This window comes from Dromiciops gliroides, chromosome 5 (genome assembly GCF_019393635.1).
Source record: "Dromiciops gliroides isolate mDroGli1 chromosome 5, mDroGli1.pri, whole genome shotgun sequence".
NCBI classification, from domain to species: Eukaryota; Metazoa; Chordata; class Mammalia; order Microbiotheria; family Microbiotheriidae; genus Dromiciops; species Dromiciops gliroides.
This window is the reverse complement of record NC_057865.1, coordinates 201,607,158-201,625,713: the sequence shown is the minus strand read 5'-3', so window position 1 is coordinate 201,625,713 and position 18,556 is coordinate 201,607,158. Positions and strand designations below refer to the sequence as shown.

Here is an 18,556-nt window from a genome sequence, read left to right as displayed (position 1 = left end):
AACTGGACACCTCTCTCCCTTATCTGAGTTAGTATATACCTTGGTGGAAAACAAGACAAGAGATGCCATTAGAAAAAGTGGAAGAATGAAAATTTTCTTTTTCTTAAGTGAAATATGTGAAAACCCCCACATTTTAATACTAATAACTGACATTCATATAGTGCTTTAAAGTTTGTAAACACTAGCTTTCCTCACAACCTGAGGAGCTAGATCAGGAAAGAATTATCTTCATGAATACACATGAAGACATCAAGCCTCGAGAAGGCTAGCTTGCATTTGGTTCCACAGCCACTAACTAGATGAGTTTAGAGACAAGTCTTCTGACTTCAAGTCCAGCGTCCTTTGCTTAATCTCCCCTGGTTTCTAAGAACATGGATAATATGTTAACAAAGAGGAAACATTTCAATGTCACATTGGCCTTATCAGAGACTCTGTTACCACATCCTGACATAATGGAAAGAAGACCTGGGTTGAACTGACAGATCTGCTCCATATGACATTGTACAAGTCACTTCACTGCTGTTTCAGCTTCCCAAGCTACCAAATGAAAATAACACTACTTGCATTATCTGCCTTGTGGGGTTGTTCTGAAAAAAAGGTAAAAGCACTGTATTAATCTGAGCAATTAACTAAGGTGAAAGGATGATTATAGCAGAAAATATTACCAAATACTTCTCAAATATGTACGTAAGGAAATAAAATATGCATCTGGTAATGCTGAGGCAGGGAAAGGGGAGAGAGAATAGTTCATAAGTCAAGAGCAACTGTGCTAGGCCAAAAGACCAGGTTACAACAGGCCTTTCTCTAGAGTTCCCAGATATACTTTTCTAAAAGCCACAGTCACATCAGCTCGGATATCCTCCCTAGCAAAAGAAGGCTTGGGGAACTGCTGACCATCCTCTCAGACATTACCTGTGTTCTGTCATCTCCTAAAAAGCTTATAGGGTATCTTAAAGTCCTATTAGTCTAAAAGAATTATTCCTATTTGTCTTATGCTTTTCATTCCTCAATGTGAAATAAAATCAATCAATAGGCATTTACCAATTATGTACAGTTCTAGTGGTTGGGAATACAAAGACAAAAATGACAAACTCAACCCTACTAAAAGATATGTCAAATCTCCAATAAGTATAAAAGGGTAAATTCAGATGTTTTTCTGCTTTGAGACCAAGGTCTACTTAGCAGATGAAAGGCTTTTCATACTAGAGTAGGTTAATGGTATAGGGCAGAAGAAGTTGGAGAAAGGGGACAAGTCACTTTCAGTTTTTGCTGGGCCCTGTTTAACTCCAAATGAAACTGGATAAAAAGAAATTGTGATAATTTTAACAGGAACACTAACCTTGAGCTTTATCATCTAATCCAATAGTGATTGGATTATTATTGGATTATTTTTTTACTCATGGACCAGTGAGATGGAAAATGGGAGTTATTACAAGATCTATCTCATTAAATGATATAATAAGGAAAGAAACTTTCTGCAGACTAAATATTTTATACATAGGATACTAATAGGAAGATATTGTAATTAATAAAATTAATAAAATACAAATTTATATGCTTGTTACCAAATTCAAAGTAGCTTTTGGTAATGTATTTTATTTTTTAAAGATTTTCTTTTAACATGACCAAAATTTCTCTTTCTTCTTCTATTTATGCAATACTGATTCAAATCATTTAGAAAGATTGTTTTTATTGTGGCAAGCTCTGAATTTTGTTCTTAGAAGTTTTTAATGGATTAATCACTGAAAAGCTCTTAACTTCTTTTTTTAGCAGCATTTACATTTTTTAAAATGTTCAGTTCCAAATTCTATCCATCCCTCCATCCCCTCCCCCACCTATGAGAAAGCAAGAAATATAATACCCATTTCATATATGAAGTTATGTAAAACATATTATTACATTAGCCATGTTGCCAAAAAAAGGCAAGAAAAATAAAGTGAAAAATATATACTTCTATCTTCACTCAGAGTTCATCAGTTCTCTCTCTGGAAGTGGACTGCATTTTTAATGTTAAGCCCTTTGGAATTGTAGTGGATCACTGTATTGCTCAGAGTAACTGAGTCTTCCACAGCTCACTTCACTATACATTAGTTCACATAAGTCTTTCCAGACCTTTCTGAAGTCATCCTGCTTGTCATTTCTTACAGCACAATAATATTCCATCACCATCACATACCATAGTTTGTTTAGCCATTCCCCAATTGATGGGCATTCCTTTGATTTCCAATTCTCAGGCACCACAAAAAAAGAGCTGCTATAATATAAAGATTTTTGTACAAATAGGGATTTTTCTATATTTTTCAGGATGTCTTTGGGATATAAACCTAGCAGTGGTATTGCTGGATCAAAGGGTATGCACAGTTTTACAGCCTTTGGGCATAGTTCCAAATTGCACTTTAGAAGGTTGGATCAGTTCACAACTCCACCAACTCTCTTTATATTTTTGATGTTTCAGCCTTTACTGTATTCCCAAGTAATTTTCTTGCCCCTCCCCATGCTGGGCTACAAGGCTACCTTAGCTTCCTTGGAGATGAATATATAGAGTTTGTCATCCTAGCTCCTGCCTGACTAATCTCTAGGGTTAGACAGGACTGGCCCCAGGTGAGATTCAGTCCCCTTTCCTTCAGGCTCAGTGCCACCCAAAATGGCAGCCCTCTGGATTCCTCACTCCTTTTCTTGAAATAGCTACTTCTTAATGGGTGAACAGAAGCCAGGAGTGCTGGGGCAACCACTGCAGTTATGGTGAATCCCTATGTTAGGGTCAGGCCCCAATTAAAAGCTAGTATGTTTTCAGCCATTCTAATTCCTGCCTCTCTCTTCTCTTTTCCTTCATGTCACTGTTAAAATTTTAGTGTGTGCCATTATTGATGAGGAAGCTTGATCAGAGGCACAGTAGAGTGGGTCTATCCTCTATCCTAGTTTCAGGACCCCATTAGCCTGATAACTATTTTCTATTTCTGCTACAGGCACAAAGAAGCTGGTAAGGAAGGGCACTGAATGAGTACTGAAGTTCTCTGGTGCTAATTAAAAAACTACCATATGTAAGAAGTTCCCAGGTTCATATATAATCTTTGTTTTTGTTCTTGTTTGTATATTAAAATGTTTGGATTTCCTCATGATAAAATTTATAATAAAAAAGGACATTTAAAGAACCTTTTTCTTCTTCATACTGCTCCCTATCCTTAAAGCCACAAAAATAAAAAGGCATAAAGCATATTAGTACAGTTCAACATAAATACCTAAGAGGTGTGTCCAGATGTTGCCCGTCTCTGTGTGTATTCTGAAGATGCTCTTGAAACAGGCTCGGAAAGAAGGCATAGGGGGTCTGTGCCCATGCAAAAGGAAATCGTTGTCTTTTAGCCAGTCGGGCAATACATCATGAGGGATAACCCTCCATCGGCCTTCCCATACCTGTAAGGATAATACTTGTTAAATAGGTTGTAGGCGAATCTATCAATTAAGCAATGCTAGTTTGGGGCAGCTGGGTGGTGCAGTGGATAGAGCACTGGCCCTGGAGTCAGGAAGACCTGAATTCAAATCCGACCCCAGACACTTGACACCAGTTCTGTGACCCTGGGCAAGTCACTTACTCCCAATTGCCTCGCCCCACCCCCCAAAAAAAAGGAAAAAAAAAGAAAGAGCTGGTTCTAACAATAAGATTCTCATTAAAGGAACTCTAATATATTTAGGGCCTTCTATGTGCCAGGTACTATGCTAAGCACTTTACAATTATCTCATTTGATCCTCATAACAACCCTGAGGTACGTGTCTGTTGCCAGATGTGACCTCAGGTCTTTCTAACTCCAGGCTTGGAGCTCTATCCAGCAGGTCCACCTCTGAACCTCTGAGATGAATTCTGTTTGGTTTTTGTTTTTTTGTGGGGCCATGGGGGTTAAGTAACTTGCCCAAGGTCACACAGCTAGTAAGTGTTAAGTGTCTGAGGCCAGATTTGAACTCAGGAACTCCTGAATCCAGGGCCGGTGCTTTATCCACTGTGCCACCTAGCCACCCCTGAGATGAATTCTGAATATTCAAATATTCAAGGAATATCTTCTTAGCAAAGAATAATCAAACTCCAATTAAATATGGCCCAAGGTACATAATTTATTTTTGCCTGCAGAAAAGAAGTTCTACAGTACTAGACTGTAATACTTCTTTAAAAGAACTTTTATGAAAACATACAACAGTTGATTATAATGATCAGATCACATCCAAGTGTGAGATAAGCTCTGACCTCAATTGGTAAAGGAGAGGAATCCAGCCCAAAATATGAAACCCCAGCACTCATACTAAAAATGGAAGGTGAACTGGCCTATGTGTCTCCTTCCTGACACTACCAAAAGCAGCCTCAAAGAGCACCATTGTCAGTTAGTGGTCAACACTCACATGCCTCCAAATTCACAGGGTGGTAGCAGTCAGCCAGACTTCCAGATTATGTGGCTAGAAAGATGATGGATTACTCAATTCCTCTAAACCTATTCACTACCCCTCTCCTAGTGAAACTTGTTATACGGAACAGCATTCTGGAAGGAAAGAGGAAATGGAGGGGAGGGGAAAAGATTTATTAGGAAATGTAGATGATGAAAAAACAAAAGATAGGGAAGCAGGTAGAAAAGAGTGGAAAGGAGGAAAAAAAAGAAGAGGAGAAAGAGCAATGACTCTCTTATTTGACTTAACTGAATTTTATCTGGATCTGTGTGATATTGTGACATTAAACTTTCCTGGGCTACACTTATCTACAAAATAAAGGGATTGAACCAGAATATGATATAATAGTTAGGTCCTCAGACACTTCCCCTCTCTCTGCCTCAATTTCCTCTTTTGTAAGGCTTTGAGATGACTTCCATGTCTAGCTCAATGAGCCCAAGACCTTATATGTAAAATGATAAATTCTTCAAAAAATTTCTCTACCACATCTTTTACAACAGATGTTGATTTATAAACACAATCAAGTTCTTGGTATTCTTTTTGCTCATTCTTAACACGACTAAAATGACTAGATGTTCCATGAAACGGTATTCCTTGTTGCCTAAGGACACACGACAAAATCAGTTCCTTCAGAGTCTCCTTAGAGCATGTCAGACATCATTCCATTTATCTAAAATGCCCTTATTTCTTTTCGTTTCACTCATGTCAAGAAATCTGAATTCTGATATGACATCAGTTCCTCCTGAGATATGGTTACTCACAGGATCACTGGAAAAGGATCTTACATTTAAAGGTCCAATGTTCAAGTTAATATTTATAATTTTTTTTTTAATTCTCAGAATTGCTCCTTGATCCCCACACAACCCACACTGTTCTCCCCCATTTCCTTTTAAGTCACTCTGACACTATCAATGGAGAAACAAAAGTACTGAAAGGCATTTGAGGTTTTATATGGGTTTTATGGGTTGCTATGGTCAAAAAAATTTATCAACTACTGGCAAGCCTACAAATGATGAGTCTTTATCTCTGGCTGAGCAGCTCCTCAAAAAAGCAGATATAATCTGTCACCAGGACCATATTCTTATGATTCATATTAGGAAAGCTACATGCAATTTTCCCATTCTGTACATGAAAAAAACTTAGAAAATGCTGTTATTGCTATCAAGGCAGTTCTGCTGTAAGTAGGTATGGATTCTTAAAAATCACCATGCTATGTAAAATCACACAATAAAGACTACAAGGCTTATGGGGGAAAAAATGAAATTAGGGGCACAACATTTAAAAACTTCATTAGTGACACGGAAAGATAGAAACCTAATAAAAATGGCAGCATAGTTCTTATACAATTTAAATAATTAAGAAATATACATAAATACTACAATAAATAGTGCCAGTGTTGGTAGCCTTGGGCCTGTGCTACAGGTGAGGGGGTTGCATCTGATGGCTGCAACTCCAGGAAAGGGGAGAAGGAGCATGAGGTGTGGGTGCTGACAAGCCCTATTCTACCCAAAGATATATAGTAACTAGGGCACTTATCCTTTAAAGGCCTGAAGTTTGTTTGTGGAAGTGGGCATCCGAAAGGATGAAGTTGTACAAACACAAAATTCATGTTTTGCTCAAATTATTAAGTATAATATCAATTGAGCCTTTTCAAAATGTGTTAGAGCAGAATTGACTAGACCATTTTACTGCAAGCAAACACTTTTGTTCTTATTTTATTTTTCTCAAGGATTTTCTCTCATCCCATGCTCCCATATTGAATAGATATCTAAAATATACATAGTCCAGCAAAGAGTTCCCAGTAGTTGAGTCCAAAATTTATGTTTAATTTGCATTTTAAGCCCATCGATTCTCTGGCAGATGGATAGTCTACTTCATCTTCTGTCCTCTCCAACTGTGTTTTGTCATTCAAGAATCAGAGTTCCAAAGCCTTTCAAAGCTGTTTTCCTTTATGTCATAATTATATTGCTTTTTCTAATACTTGATTATTTTGTGTTACTTCTTTTATTAATGAGTGTTTTATTTCTCCTTCAATTACTATGAATTTTTTTCACTTTTTTTATACGAATTTATTAGTTTTCCTCTCCTTAAAAAAATGAGATTAGCTGTTTATCTATTTTGCTTTAACCAGCTCCTAGATTTATCAATTTAATATTTTTTCTTTCAGTATTTCAATATTTTTTTTTCTATTCTCCAGAATTTCTACCTTTTTTTTCTTTAGGTAGGTTCATGATTTGTTCTATTTTTTTTGTTTGTTTCATGCCCAATTCATTCATTTTTTTTCCCATTCTTTGGCTACTGAAGTGTTTAAGTATATAATTTCCCCCCCAAAAATGCCTTTGCTGCAACCCAGTTTTTTCAGTTGTCTACAAATCTTGAATGCCAGACCTTTATTAGAGATATCTGATTAAAAAAACTTCTTATCCCAGTTGCATTAACTTTGTTCATAAAAAAGCTTTTCATAGTAATATAATTGTAATTATCCACTTTTGCAACTTGCCTCAATCTCTAGTTTGGTGAAGAATTTACCCTCTACTGACAGTTGTGGAAGAAATATGATCTGTTCTTCTAATATTTCAAATATTCATATCACATATTCATTTTTAATTACTGCAAAATATAGTATAAGATATTGGTCTAAATATAATTTCTGCCAGATTTTTCAAGTTTTCCCTGCAAATTTTATCAAATAGGAAGTTCTATCTTAGACAATATACATCTTCAGATTTATTCAACAGTAAGTTATTGAATTCAGTCCTTGTCTAGTATGTTTTATCAATCTTTATTTCTATTTTTAACTACTACCAAATATTTTTTATATTAATGCTATGTAATATAGACTGAAGCCTAAAAGTGCTATTCCCCATTTATACCTTTTCAGGTTTTCCCTTGGTATCGATGTCTTTTGTTCCTCTAAATGAATTTTGTCATTATTTTGTCTAGTTCCATAAAGTAACTTCCTGACAGTTTGTCATAACACTCAATTTGTAGACGATCTCTTATAATACTGTCATTTTTGTTTTTTCATATTAAGAAAAAAATCCTTTATCACATGATATTGTCTTACTGAAGTCACAATGCTTCATTTTATAGATATTCACTAACAATTTCTTCAATGACCTAATCTAGAATTTTCATAGGAATAGAAACCAAACTCACTGGACTGTAGTTTCTCTATAGATTCTGTTTTCTTCCCTTTTTTGATAAGGACAATAGCTATCTTTCTCCAGTAATGCAGGACCTCAGCAATCCCAAGGGCACAGTTCATCTGGACAAGGGGACCTGAATTCATCAAGGCCATGAAGTGTTTTCTTACAATCTCCTTCCTGATGGGGGGGGGGGGGGCTGTGTTTTCCTTTCTTTGTATCCCCAGCACTTAACATAGTGCCAGGCACAGAGTAAGTTCTTAATAAATGAATACTGACCACCTGTAAGTCATTTTTGTTCTGAAATTTCTAGTGTGATGGTCATTTTCCTTGACAAAAACAGAAGCACAATTAAAAATTAAACAAGTCTGTCTTCAGAATGTCATCAGTTATCATCATCCCACCTATTCAAAGCAGCTTATCCCTTCTTTGATCCTTCTCTTTCCCTGGATGGATCTTCAGAAATACCTTTTGTTGTTAATTTTCCTTGCCAGCTTAACTTACCTGAACTTTAGTTCCAATACTATTTTTTACAGGTGTAACTCCTATTTATGAATGAATGAAAAGAAAATTTGTTTGACTCTTACTACTTGCCAAACAAATAGTGGTGAGGAAATAAATGCAAAAGCAAGATGGCATCTGTCCTCAAGGAGCATCATATTACAACAGGTAACAACATACATAAGGACGTAGTGGCCAAAGAAGAGTGTTTGGGCCAGGGAAATCAGAAAGATAATGAGTACTCAGTCATACTGGATCAACAGAAGCAATGGTAGTATATTGAGGTGGAAAGCTGGAAATGTACATATGCAGCATCAACATATGCATATTGGCTTAGAGCTGGACAAATAATAGTGAGTCATGTGCATTTGCACTGGCTGGCTTCAATCAAGATGGCACACCCAAAAGCAGTGGTTCCAAAACAGAAGTAGTTGTCACCCTGGGCATAATAGAAGGACCAATCTTTGTCACTTGCCCCTGCTTCCATCTTTGGTTTATATCTCTTAAAAATCTAAGCTGGTTTGTAATGATATGAATCTGTTATCTCTTCAGGAAATTCACATTTCTCTGAAACCATCACCTGTCACTGTTTCTTATTAATACAACAGTATTCATATTCCACAGTCGTTACACAATTGATGGGCACCCCTTCAGTTATGGGTCCTTGTCATCTTTCTTTGATCTTTTCGGGGTCGAGATCTAGGTTATCTTTAAACTATAACTCCCAGGGCCTTTTTTCCACACTGATATGAACCAGATGACTTCAGAACTACTAGTGTCCCATAATATTTCCACTAAACAACTTCCCTTTTCAATATGATGATATTTTGGCTATTTTTAGTTATGAAGAAATAGTCTCCCAAAGAAGATCTGATGAAGGATCAAAAGAACAACAGAGGAAACAAAAAGCTTTAGAGCCAAGAATCTTGAAAAAAATGATAATTAGGTTAGTTTGGAAGTGACGCCTTCTGCTAGCAACATAACTGAACACACCAGCTGGGCATAAAAATAGATGGAAAATTCTACTAAAACAATAGCTGTAGTTCTAGAAAGAACAGAAAACTGCTTCCATAACCAAGTCCTCTGAAAGAAAAGACTCTAAAGAGGCTCTTGCTTGGGCATTTTAAAGCTCTTTGAGTTCAGACATTATCAACCACCCCAAAATGTTTAGTCTTATTTCACCTGCATGCTCAGTAGTAGGACATATGAACATATAATGGACAGATTTATTTCCAAGTCAAAAAAACTTTGACCCGACCTGTAATAAAGATACCAGAGGCAAATGCATTTATCGTACTCTGAAACGGCTCAGTAGAACTCCCCAATCTATAAAAGCCAAAGATTATCACTGAAGTAAATATATAAGTTGAGGTGTTTTTTATTTAAAATATTAAAAAATCACAGAGATAGCAAGAAACTTCTATCTTACCTTACACACAAATTCCTCCATTCTTTCCATGGCATGGTGAGCTTGTAAGAGGGGGGACATGCCCATAAACCCCTCATCTTCCTGAGATGGTCCATTATTGCACTCATGCTCCTCAGACTTCTGCAAAGCAATCAGAAAAATGCTTCATGTAGTTTATTGTCAGTAACAGAGATTGAAAACAAAATTATAATAGAAAAATCAATATATTATCTTTACAGGTTAATAAAAGATTTATATTATGCTTAAGGTTACAGGCAAGTCCTAATTCAACAGAAAAATGAAGTAAATTTATAAGTTTGTAGTTTATTAGAACTGTGATACTGGAAGATAAGAAAAAACAAAACAAACCAAGAACAGGTCTTCTTGAGTAAAAGAAAGTACAGTTTGCCACGATATTTCAGAAAAACCTAGGAAGATTTATGAACAGATGCAAAATGAAGTGAGCAGAACCAGGAAATCATTGTATATGGTAATAACAACAATATTGTACAGTGATCAACTGCGAAAGACTTAGTTACTCTGATCAAGACAACGATTCAAGACACTTTCAAAACACTCATGATGGAAAATGCTGTCCCCCTCTAGAGAGAGAACTAATGAATTCTGAGTGACCTAGATCTATTCTTTGAGTTTTTCTAATAGAAAATCCCTAGAGTGTATATTAAGGAATAACAATAATGGGAGTATACAAGTCCACAGCAGAGAAATAATTATCCAACTATCTTGTGAAATCTAGAATACCTATTTCTGTGTGTGTGTGTGTGTGTGTGTGTGTGTGTGTATGTGTGTGTGTGTGTGTGAGAGAGAGAGAGAGAGAGAGAGAGAGAGAGAGAGAGAGAGAGAGAGAGAGAGAGAGAGAGAAAGAGAGAGAGAGAGAGAGAATGAGAGAACTTCCTTTAGTGGCTCCTCATACTATTCTAAACTCAGGATGTCTCTGTAAGGATAAGTGAGGGTTAAACTGTAACATAACATGCTTTTAGGGAAGCTGAATTATAACAAAGCATGGTTTTAAAAAGTGGACGTCTATAATTCCTTAGCTCCTGCCAAGAACAGGTGTGGAACCAAACCTCACAGATTGTTCTGCCAATGTTATGCTAATGTGAACCTAGATCATGATGATTCCTAGATAATGAACCTAGATCACGATAAACTTACCAACATATAAATGGAATGACAGTTCTGAATAACTGTTATATTGAAATAAGGTCTGAAAAATAGTTGTATTATGCATGAATTATTTTTAGGTAACTATAAAAAAGAGTGCTCTTGCTGATTTCTCTTTGTAGTCTCTCACAAATTACCTATATGTATATGCTCTATACGTTCCTACTTTCCTCTTTTCAATAACATCTCTATTATTTCAAGGATTGTCTCCACAGAGTTTATTTCTTTTTTCTTTTCTTTTTTTTTTTTAAGTGAGGCAATTGGGGTTAAGTGACTTGCCCAGGGTCACACAGCTAGTAAGTGTTAAGTGTCTGAGGCCGGATTTGAACTCAGGTACTCCTGACTTCAGGGCCGGTGCTCTATCCACTGTACCACCTAGCTGCCCCCACATAGTTTATTTCAAGCAATCAAATAATAGACATTTAATAAACGCCTACTATGTGCCAGTCAGTGTGCTAATCACTGGGGATACAAAAAAGATGCAAAAGATAGTTCCTTCCCTCAAGGAGCTTACAATCTTCAAAACAAATATATATAAATAAGCTATATACAGGATGAATGAGAAATAATTAATAGAAAGCAAGTAACAGAATGAAGAAGGATTAAGAAAGGCTTCCTGTTGAAGCTGAAATTTCAGATGGGACTTGAAGGAAGGCAAGAAGCAGAGATGAAGGAAAGAGGGCATTCCAGGCATAGGGGACAACACTAAGGAAACCAATGTCACTGGATCAAAGACCACATGGCAGAGTAGTAAGGTATAAAAAGACTGAAAAGGTGGAGAAGGGCAGGGGGTATAAAGATATGAAGGGCTTTGTTTTTTGTTGTTGTTAAATTTTTTTAAATTTACTTATTTCATTAAATTTTTCCCAATTACATTTTTAAAAATGTAAACAATCATTAAAAAAAAAATTTTAGTTCCAAATTATCTTCCTCCTTCCTACCTACCCCTTGAGAAGGCAAGCAATGATATTAATTATACATGTGATGTCATGTAAAACACTTCCATATTAGCCATGTTGCAAGAAAAGAAAGAAAAATAAAGAAAATGAAAAAACTGCTTCACTCAGAATTCATTAGTTCTCTCTCTAAGGGGGACAGCATTTTCCATCATGAGTGTGTTGGAATTGTCTTGAATCGATGTCTTGATCAGAATAACTAAGTCTTTCACAGTTGATCACTGTACAATATTGTTGTTATTATTATGTACAATGATTTCCTGGTTCTGCTCACTTCGTTTTGCATCTGTTCATAAGTCTTCCTAGGTTTTTCTAAAATCATCCTGCTCATCATTTCTTATAGCACAATAGTATTTCATCACAATCTTATACCACAATTTATTTAGCCATTCCCCAATTGATAGGCATTCCTTCAATTTCCAATTCTTTGCCACAACAAAAAAGAGCTGCTCATATCCTTTGACGATTTATCAACTGCTGGGTCAAATGAAATGTACAATTTTATAGCCCTTCACCTACAGGCCACCTACAATAGGTGTCTCTACTTCTTTTCGAAACCCCTAACAATCTGGCTTCTGACCTCATCATTCCACCAGAACTCCTCTCTCCAAGATTTCTCAATTGCCAAATTCGATGGTCTTTTCTCACTCCTCATTCTTCTTGACCTCTCAGTAGCCCCTGACATTGCTGATCATCCTCTTAAAACTCGCTTCTTTTTAGGTCTTCAGAACATTACTCTCTCTTGGTTCTCCTCCTACCTCTTGAATTACTCTTTCTTAATCTCTTTTGCTGGATCCACGTCCAGGTCACACCATCTAACCTTAAGTGTCCCACAAGATTTTGTCCTGGGCCCTCTTCTCTATTGCCTTTATACTACCTGGTGATCTCTTCAGCTCCCCTGGATTTCACTATCTCTCACCACCTCCCCATAACCAATCTGTTGACAAGGCCTATTGAGTTCACTTATGTAACACTTCTCAAATGTGCACCCTTCTCTCCTCTGATACTGCCACTACCCTGGTGCAGAGCCTCTTCAACTCAGGACTGGTAGACCTGAATTATTGGAATAGCCTGCCTCAAGTCTCTACCCACTACAACCCATCTTCTATTCAGTTGCCAAAGTGATTTTCCTAAAGCTCATATCTGACCATGTCACCTCACTACTTAATAAACTCCAGTGGATCCCTATCACCTCCACGATCAAATACAAAATCTTTTACTTGACCTGCAAAGCCCTTTGTAACCTTGTCTCCCCACCCCCAACCACCATCCCAACTTTCCACAGTAAATATTTACACCCCGGAAATCAGCAAATCAGGGCTCAATTGACTATTGTCTTAATTGTCTAGACTTAAGAAGGTGATGGAGAAAATGTTAATAATGCAGATTAAACTTAAACTGTTGTTGAGTCATTTTTAGTTGTATCTGACTCTTTCTGACTCCATTTGGGGTTTTCTTGGCAAAGATACTTAAGTGGTTTGCCATTTCTTTCTCCAGCAATTTTTACAGATGAGGAACTGAGGCAAGCAGGGTTAAGTTTGACTTACCCAGGGTCACACAGCTAATCAGTCTCTTTTTGAACTCAGGAAGATGAGTCTTCCTGACACCAGGCCCACTCTACTGCATCACCTAGCTGACCTAAAAGTATATACAACAGTTGGGGGCTGGGGGAATCTAGCTGTTAAACATTTACCTGCACACCCTTGCCTGTATTCCATTGAGATCAGAGTCATTAAGACAAGAGTATGAAAGCTGACTTAAAGAATAACTTAGGGACAGCTAGGTGGCAGTAAGAGCACTGGCCCTGGAGTCAGGAGGACCTGAGTTCAAATCCGGCCTCAGACACTTAACACTTGTTAGCTGTGCGACCCTGGGCAAGTCACTTAACCGCCCCCCTCCCCCCCCAAGTAACTTGGTAACTCCCATCAATGGTTTTGTTTCGTTTTTTTAAAAGAAGGCAAAGATAAGCCCTAGACGTTTCTTATTACTGGGCCTAAAAGGAGGATGATTTCCTCCCCCGAGGAAGCAGTGGGTAGGCAAGCCTTCAACAGCAAGGAACTGGGATGAGTGAAGGAGTTCAAATAACAACCTGATGAATCAGTGGAACAGTGGCTGTGGAAGGTGTGGTCCAATGGAAACAACGCAATGCAGAATTCCTACCCCAAAAGAATTCTAAAGGCTCAGGGAAATCTCAGGACTAGATAGATGATCTGACGGCATCTCAAACTCACCAAGTTCAAAACAGAACTCACTACGTTCCCCCCCCACAAATCACTCACTTTTCACAACTTTCCAGTTACTGTTGAACATATCACCAATCCTCCCAGTTACCCAGACTCAGTCGCAGTGGCATCTTTAATATAATTCGTGTATACTTCCCTTTTCTCCACCCACACAGCTGTCAATTCAGATACTTATCACCCTCTCCCCTGGAAAATATCCTCCCCACTCAAATCCATCTTCCATACAACTGTCAAAATGATTTACCTAAAGCCAGGGTCTGATGTTACCTCCTCCTTCCCTCAATAAACTTCAATGATTCCCTATTGCCTCAAGAATCAAATACAAAATCCTGTTTAGCATTCAAAGCCCTTCACAACTTGGTCTCTTCCAACCTTTCTAGTCTTTTTAAACTTTACCTATCTCCACAAACTCCACAAACCAGCCACACAGGCCTATTCACACTATTCCGGACACACAACATTCCATTTCCTGTCTTTGTGCCTCTACACTGGTTGTCTCCCTTACCTGGAATGCTCTTCCTCCTTCATCTTACCCTCCTGACTTTCCTGGCTTCCTTCAAGATTCAGCTCAAATGCTACCTTCTGCAGGAGGTTTTAGCTGGTTCCCCTTGCCCCATATTACCTTTCCTTTACATATAAGTTGTATGTAGATAGTTATTGAGGTCTGAGACCATGGTTTTACTTGTTTATATATACAAAGCTTAACAGTGTCTGACTCATAGTAAGAGCTTATTGAATACCTGCTGACTAACTGACCTAGAGACTGGACTCTATTAAACTAATTACTATCCTTGTCACAAGTTTCTTCATACTCCCTCTTCCATAGAGCTGTCAAAGTGATTTTCTTAAACTGTAGGTCTGACCATGTCACCTTCATACTCAATAAACCCTAGTTGCTTCCTATTACCTCTATGATAAAACATAAAAGCCTGTTTGATACTTAAAACACTTCACACAACCCGGCCCTTTTTCCCAGTCTCTAAACATATTATTCCCCTCCATACACTCCCAGCTATATTGGTCTACTTGCTATTGTTCCCCATAAACAACAACCTATCTCTTGCCTCCATGCCTTTGCGGTGTCTGTCTCTCAAATCTGGAATGCCCTCCCTCCCCACCTGCACCTCACCTTAAAATCCTTTTCTTTCTTCTAGATTCAACTTAAAATACCACCTTCAATAGGAAGCTTTTCCCCTTCCTCTTCTCTCCCATCCTACCTGCCCTCAAATACCTTCCTCTCTAAGCATACCTTGTATCTATGTATGTCCATTCAAAAATGTACATTCGTGTGTCTGTACATATAGAGAGACACACACTTATGTACTAAATTATGTGCTAAAATGTGAGGGATACAAAGGAAAAACAAAAACAGTCCCTGACCTGAAATAGCTTATGGGGTAATTATATATAGATGCAGAGTGTTAACCTTATAGAAGAAACTTTAATATGTCTCATATTATATTTACATATAAATGTGTGTGTATATACGTGTACACACACACACACGTCTCATTAAAATATAAGTTCCTTAAGAACAATGGCTATCTTTTTTTCTTTTCTCCTCACATTTATCAAAGTGTCTGAGCACATATTTAGTGCTTAAAACATGCTCTCTGGGGCAGCTAGGTGGCGCAGTGGACAAAGCACCGGCCCTGAATTCAGGAGGACCTGAGTTCAAATAAGGCTTCAGACGCTTAACACTTACTAGCTGTGTGACACCCCCCCCCCCAAGTCACTTAACCCTCATTGCCCTACAAAACAAAACAAAAACAACACACACATGCTTGCTGATTGATCGTAGAGTGGTTATAAATGGTTGCTCAGTTACACAGCTAGTAAATGTAAGAGGAAGACTCTTACTACCCTGAAAACCAAAGGTGACATAGTTGATGGAGTACTGCATTTGGGCTCGGGAAGGCTCAAGTCTGAATCCTGCCAAAGATATTTTACTATCTGTTGACTCTGGGCAAAGTCGCTTGAACTGAATCTAAAATCTGTTGCAAAAGGGGACATCTTACAGCATACAGTTCACAAATCTGTAGAGTTCTAGAGATGCATCAACCTATTAAAAACCAAGTTACTAAATCTTTTATTGGAAACCAATTTTAGGCCACGCCTTTCTATTTTTAAAAATGGCTGTGTGTATGTGTATTTATATAAAAAATTTTCCTATCCTCTGTCCCACATAGCAAGTCCTCCAGGGCCCCACTTCCACCTTTGCAAAGAAGGGAAAGAAGTATATTCTCATATTTCTTTTTCAGCTATGCTACAATTTTCTAAAAATAATGGAATAAATCAGTAAACTGGAAGTTATTAAATTATAAATCACCCAACCAGAAAACCCCACGGAACCATTTATAAATTTCTCTGACTGGGGGAACTGACATCGGAGGCTGTTGTAGGATAGGATATTAGTGGAATTAGGGTAGCTTCAGTTTAATTCTCACACTTTTACACTATCAACATGGGCTGTTGTAAGTCAAGACTCTGGAGCAAATCTGGGGATGCCTGAGTTAACTTTGCCCAAGGTGAACTGTTCTGGGACTAAGGTATGGGCACTTTGGGCAAGAAAGATATGCTGACTACTATTAGTTGTTTTTCCCTTCCTATGGTCACCTTTCATTTGAGGGTTGTAAGATATATTTTTATTAAAGGAATTTTTTATCTGTACCCTCAACTTCTTAGTGATCCATTCTATCAGACATGAACCACAACCAGAGCAGAGGCAGATTCCAAGACAGGGCCAACACATCCACTGTTGTCAACCCTGACAAATACCACTCAGTTTGAAATTATTCCTGTCACTTTGTCAGAGAACCAATTAAACAGCTGGGTTAATAGACCTTATCTTTTTTTTTTCCTTTAGTGAGGCAAATAGGGTTACGTGACTTGCCCAGGGTCACACAGCTAGTAAGTGTCAAGTGTCTGAGGCCGAATCTGAACTCTCGTCCTCCTGACTCCAGATTCGGCCTCAGACACTTGACACTTACTAGCTGTGTGACCCTGGGCAAGTCACTTAACCCTCATTGTCCTGCAAAACAACAACAACAACAACAACAACAAAAGAACCCCAGGAGTAATGTTAGGAGGGTTAAAGGATTTATCAGTCCTAGTACAAATCTGCTTAATTACCTTTTCTCTTAAGATCCTTAAATCTGGCATAATGGAATGAGAATTATAAATGGAAGAGACACGGGACAAGGGAAGTCTGATTTCCCCTAATCTGGGTCCCTCAATCCTAAAATATAGGAATGCTATAGTGGGACACTGGAGACAATATGAAGACACTGGGGCAGAAGTAATGAGAAACAGTAGAAAGCACCAGAAACGTGAATGAGGATTGTTTCTTCATTTGTAATACAAGGGAGTGGGAGAAAGGAGCATGCATTAGATCAGCAGTGTCAACCTCACATGGAAACAACTCTTACATAAGGATTCCTGTGGCTACATATTGACTCAGTTTTAAAATGTAATGTTATCTGTGTTTTATTGTGTTTTTATTTATTTTGTTAAAAATCTCCCAGTTACATTTTTATCTGGTTCCTCCCCAATTGGGAGTGATATCTGCCACAATGCCCTACCACCTGTCTGACATATCTGCACTAGATGACTTGTAAGGTCCTTTCTAGCTATAAAAATTTTGATGGTGAAAAGACAGAGGCTGAAGGATGAACAAAAAAAGGCTGAAAGATGCTGAAGACAAATTTTGCTTAGGGCCAAGAAAATCTGTTTTCTTCATGTTTTCTGTGTTTCTAAGGCTCTATAAACCAGATTTCCAATTGGTTTCTAAACCAATCCAGCTATATTATCAAGTCAATGGACTTTTGTAGATTGACCTGGAAATCTATCTAACCATTTTCTGTAACACTATTTCTATAAGAAAATATTTTCTAAATTCCAAATAACTAACTTAAAAATGAACTTTGAAAACACAAGTCCCTATTAAGTTGGCAGATGACTGTACTGTATTTACTCAGTTTAATCAGTATGAGATACTTTATATCACAGTACCCTGACCAACATTCCCAACAAATACTAACTACACTAGCCATCAGTGTGGAAGATAGACTGAAAGAAGGGAAGGAGTGATGGGAGGGATAACAGTCAGGAAACTGTTACAGCAGTCTAAGCATGAAGAGAAATGGGCTAAAGCCAGGATAAGGTTGGTTTGGAAAAATAAGGAAGAGGTGTGAGAGAGATGAGGCATAAAGAATTTATATCACTTCACAACAGAACTAGACTACTGGCTATTTCTCACATTTCCAGTTTCTATGCCTTTTCAATGGTGGTTTCCCTATGCCTGGAATGCTTTCAAAGTTTCAGCTAACAAGAAATCCTTCCTGGTTTTTCTCACTCCACACCCTATCCCAAATTTCTCTAAGGTTAACTTCCATCTGCTGGGCATTTATATATGATTTTTCTTTCCCTATTATAATGTAAGTTACCTAAGGGCAGGGACTGTACTTTGCTTTTCTCTGTATCCCCAGCATTGAACATATAGTAAGCATTTGATAAATTCTTGCTGACAAGTGACAGCCAATAACCCTATCTCCTAGTTATGCCCTCTGGGGCCAAACAAGGTATAAAAGGTACTTTATCACCATTCCTGAAATAAAGATCCAAACAATACTTTCCCATGTCTCTCCTCAAAAAAACCCTTATTTGATCTTTCCATCCTCACAAGGTATC

General features: G+C 37.7%; 1 protein-coding gene across 3 annotated transcripts in view; it reads right to left on the bottom strand.

Annotated features, from left to right (window-relative positions):
* The window catches only part of ADIPOR2 (adiponectin receptor 2), a 61,162-nt gene that overhangs the window by 9,056 nt on the left and 33,550 nt on the right, over positions 1 to 18,556 (bottom strand). For all 3 annotated transcript variants that reach the window (XM_043967522.1, XM_043967521.1, XM_043967523.1), the window contains 2 exons: positions 9,505 to 9,624; positions 3,240 to 3,411 (listed from right to left, as the gene is read on the bottom strand). In XM_043967522.1, the coding sequence (XP_043823457.1) occupies positions 3,240 to 3,411; positions 9,505 to 9,624 (292 nt within the window). The remainder of the gene's footprint in view (positions 1 to 3,239; positions 3,412 to 9,504; positions 9,625 to 18,556) is intronic.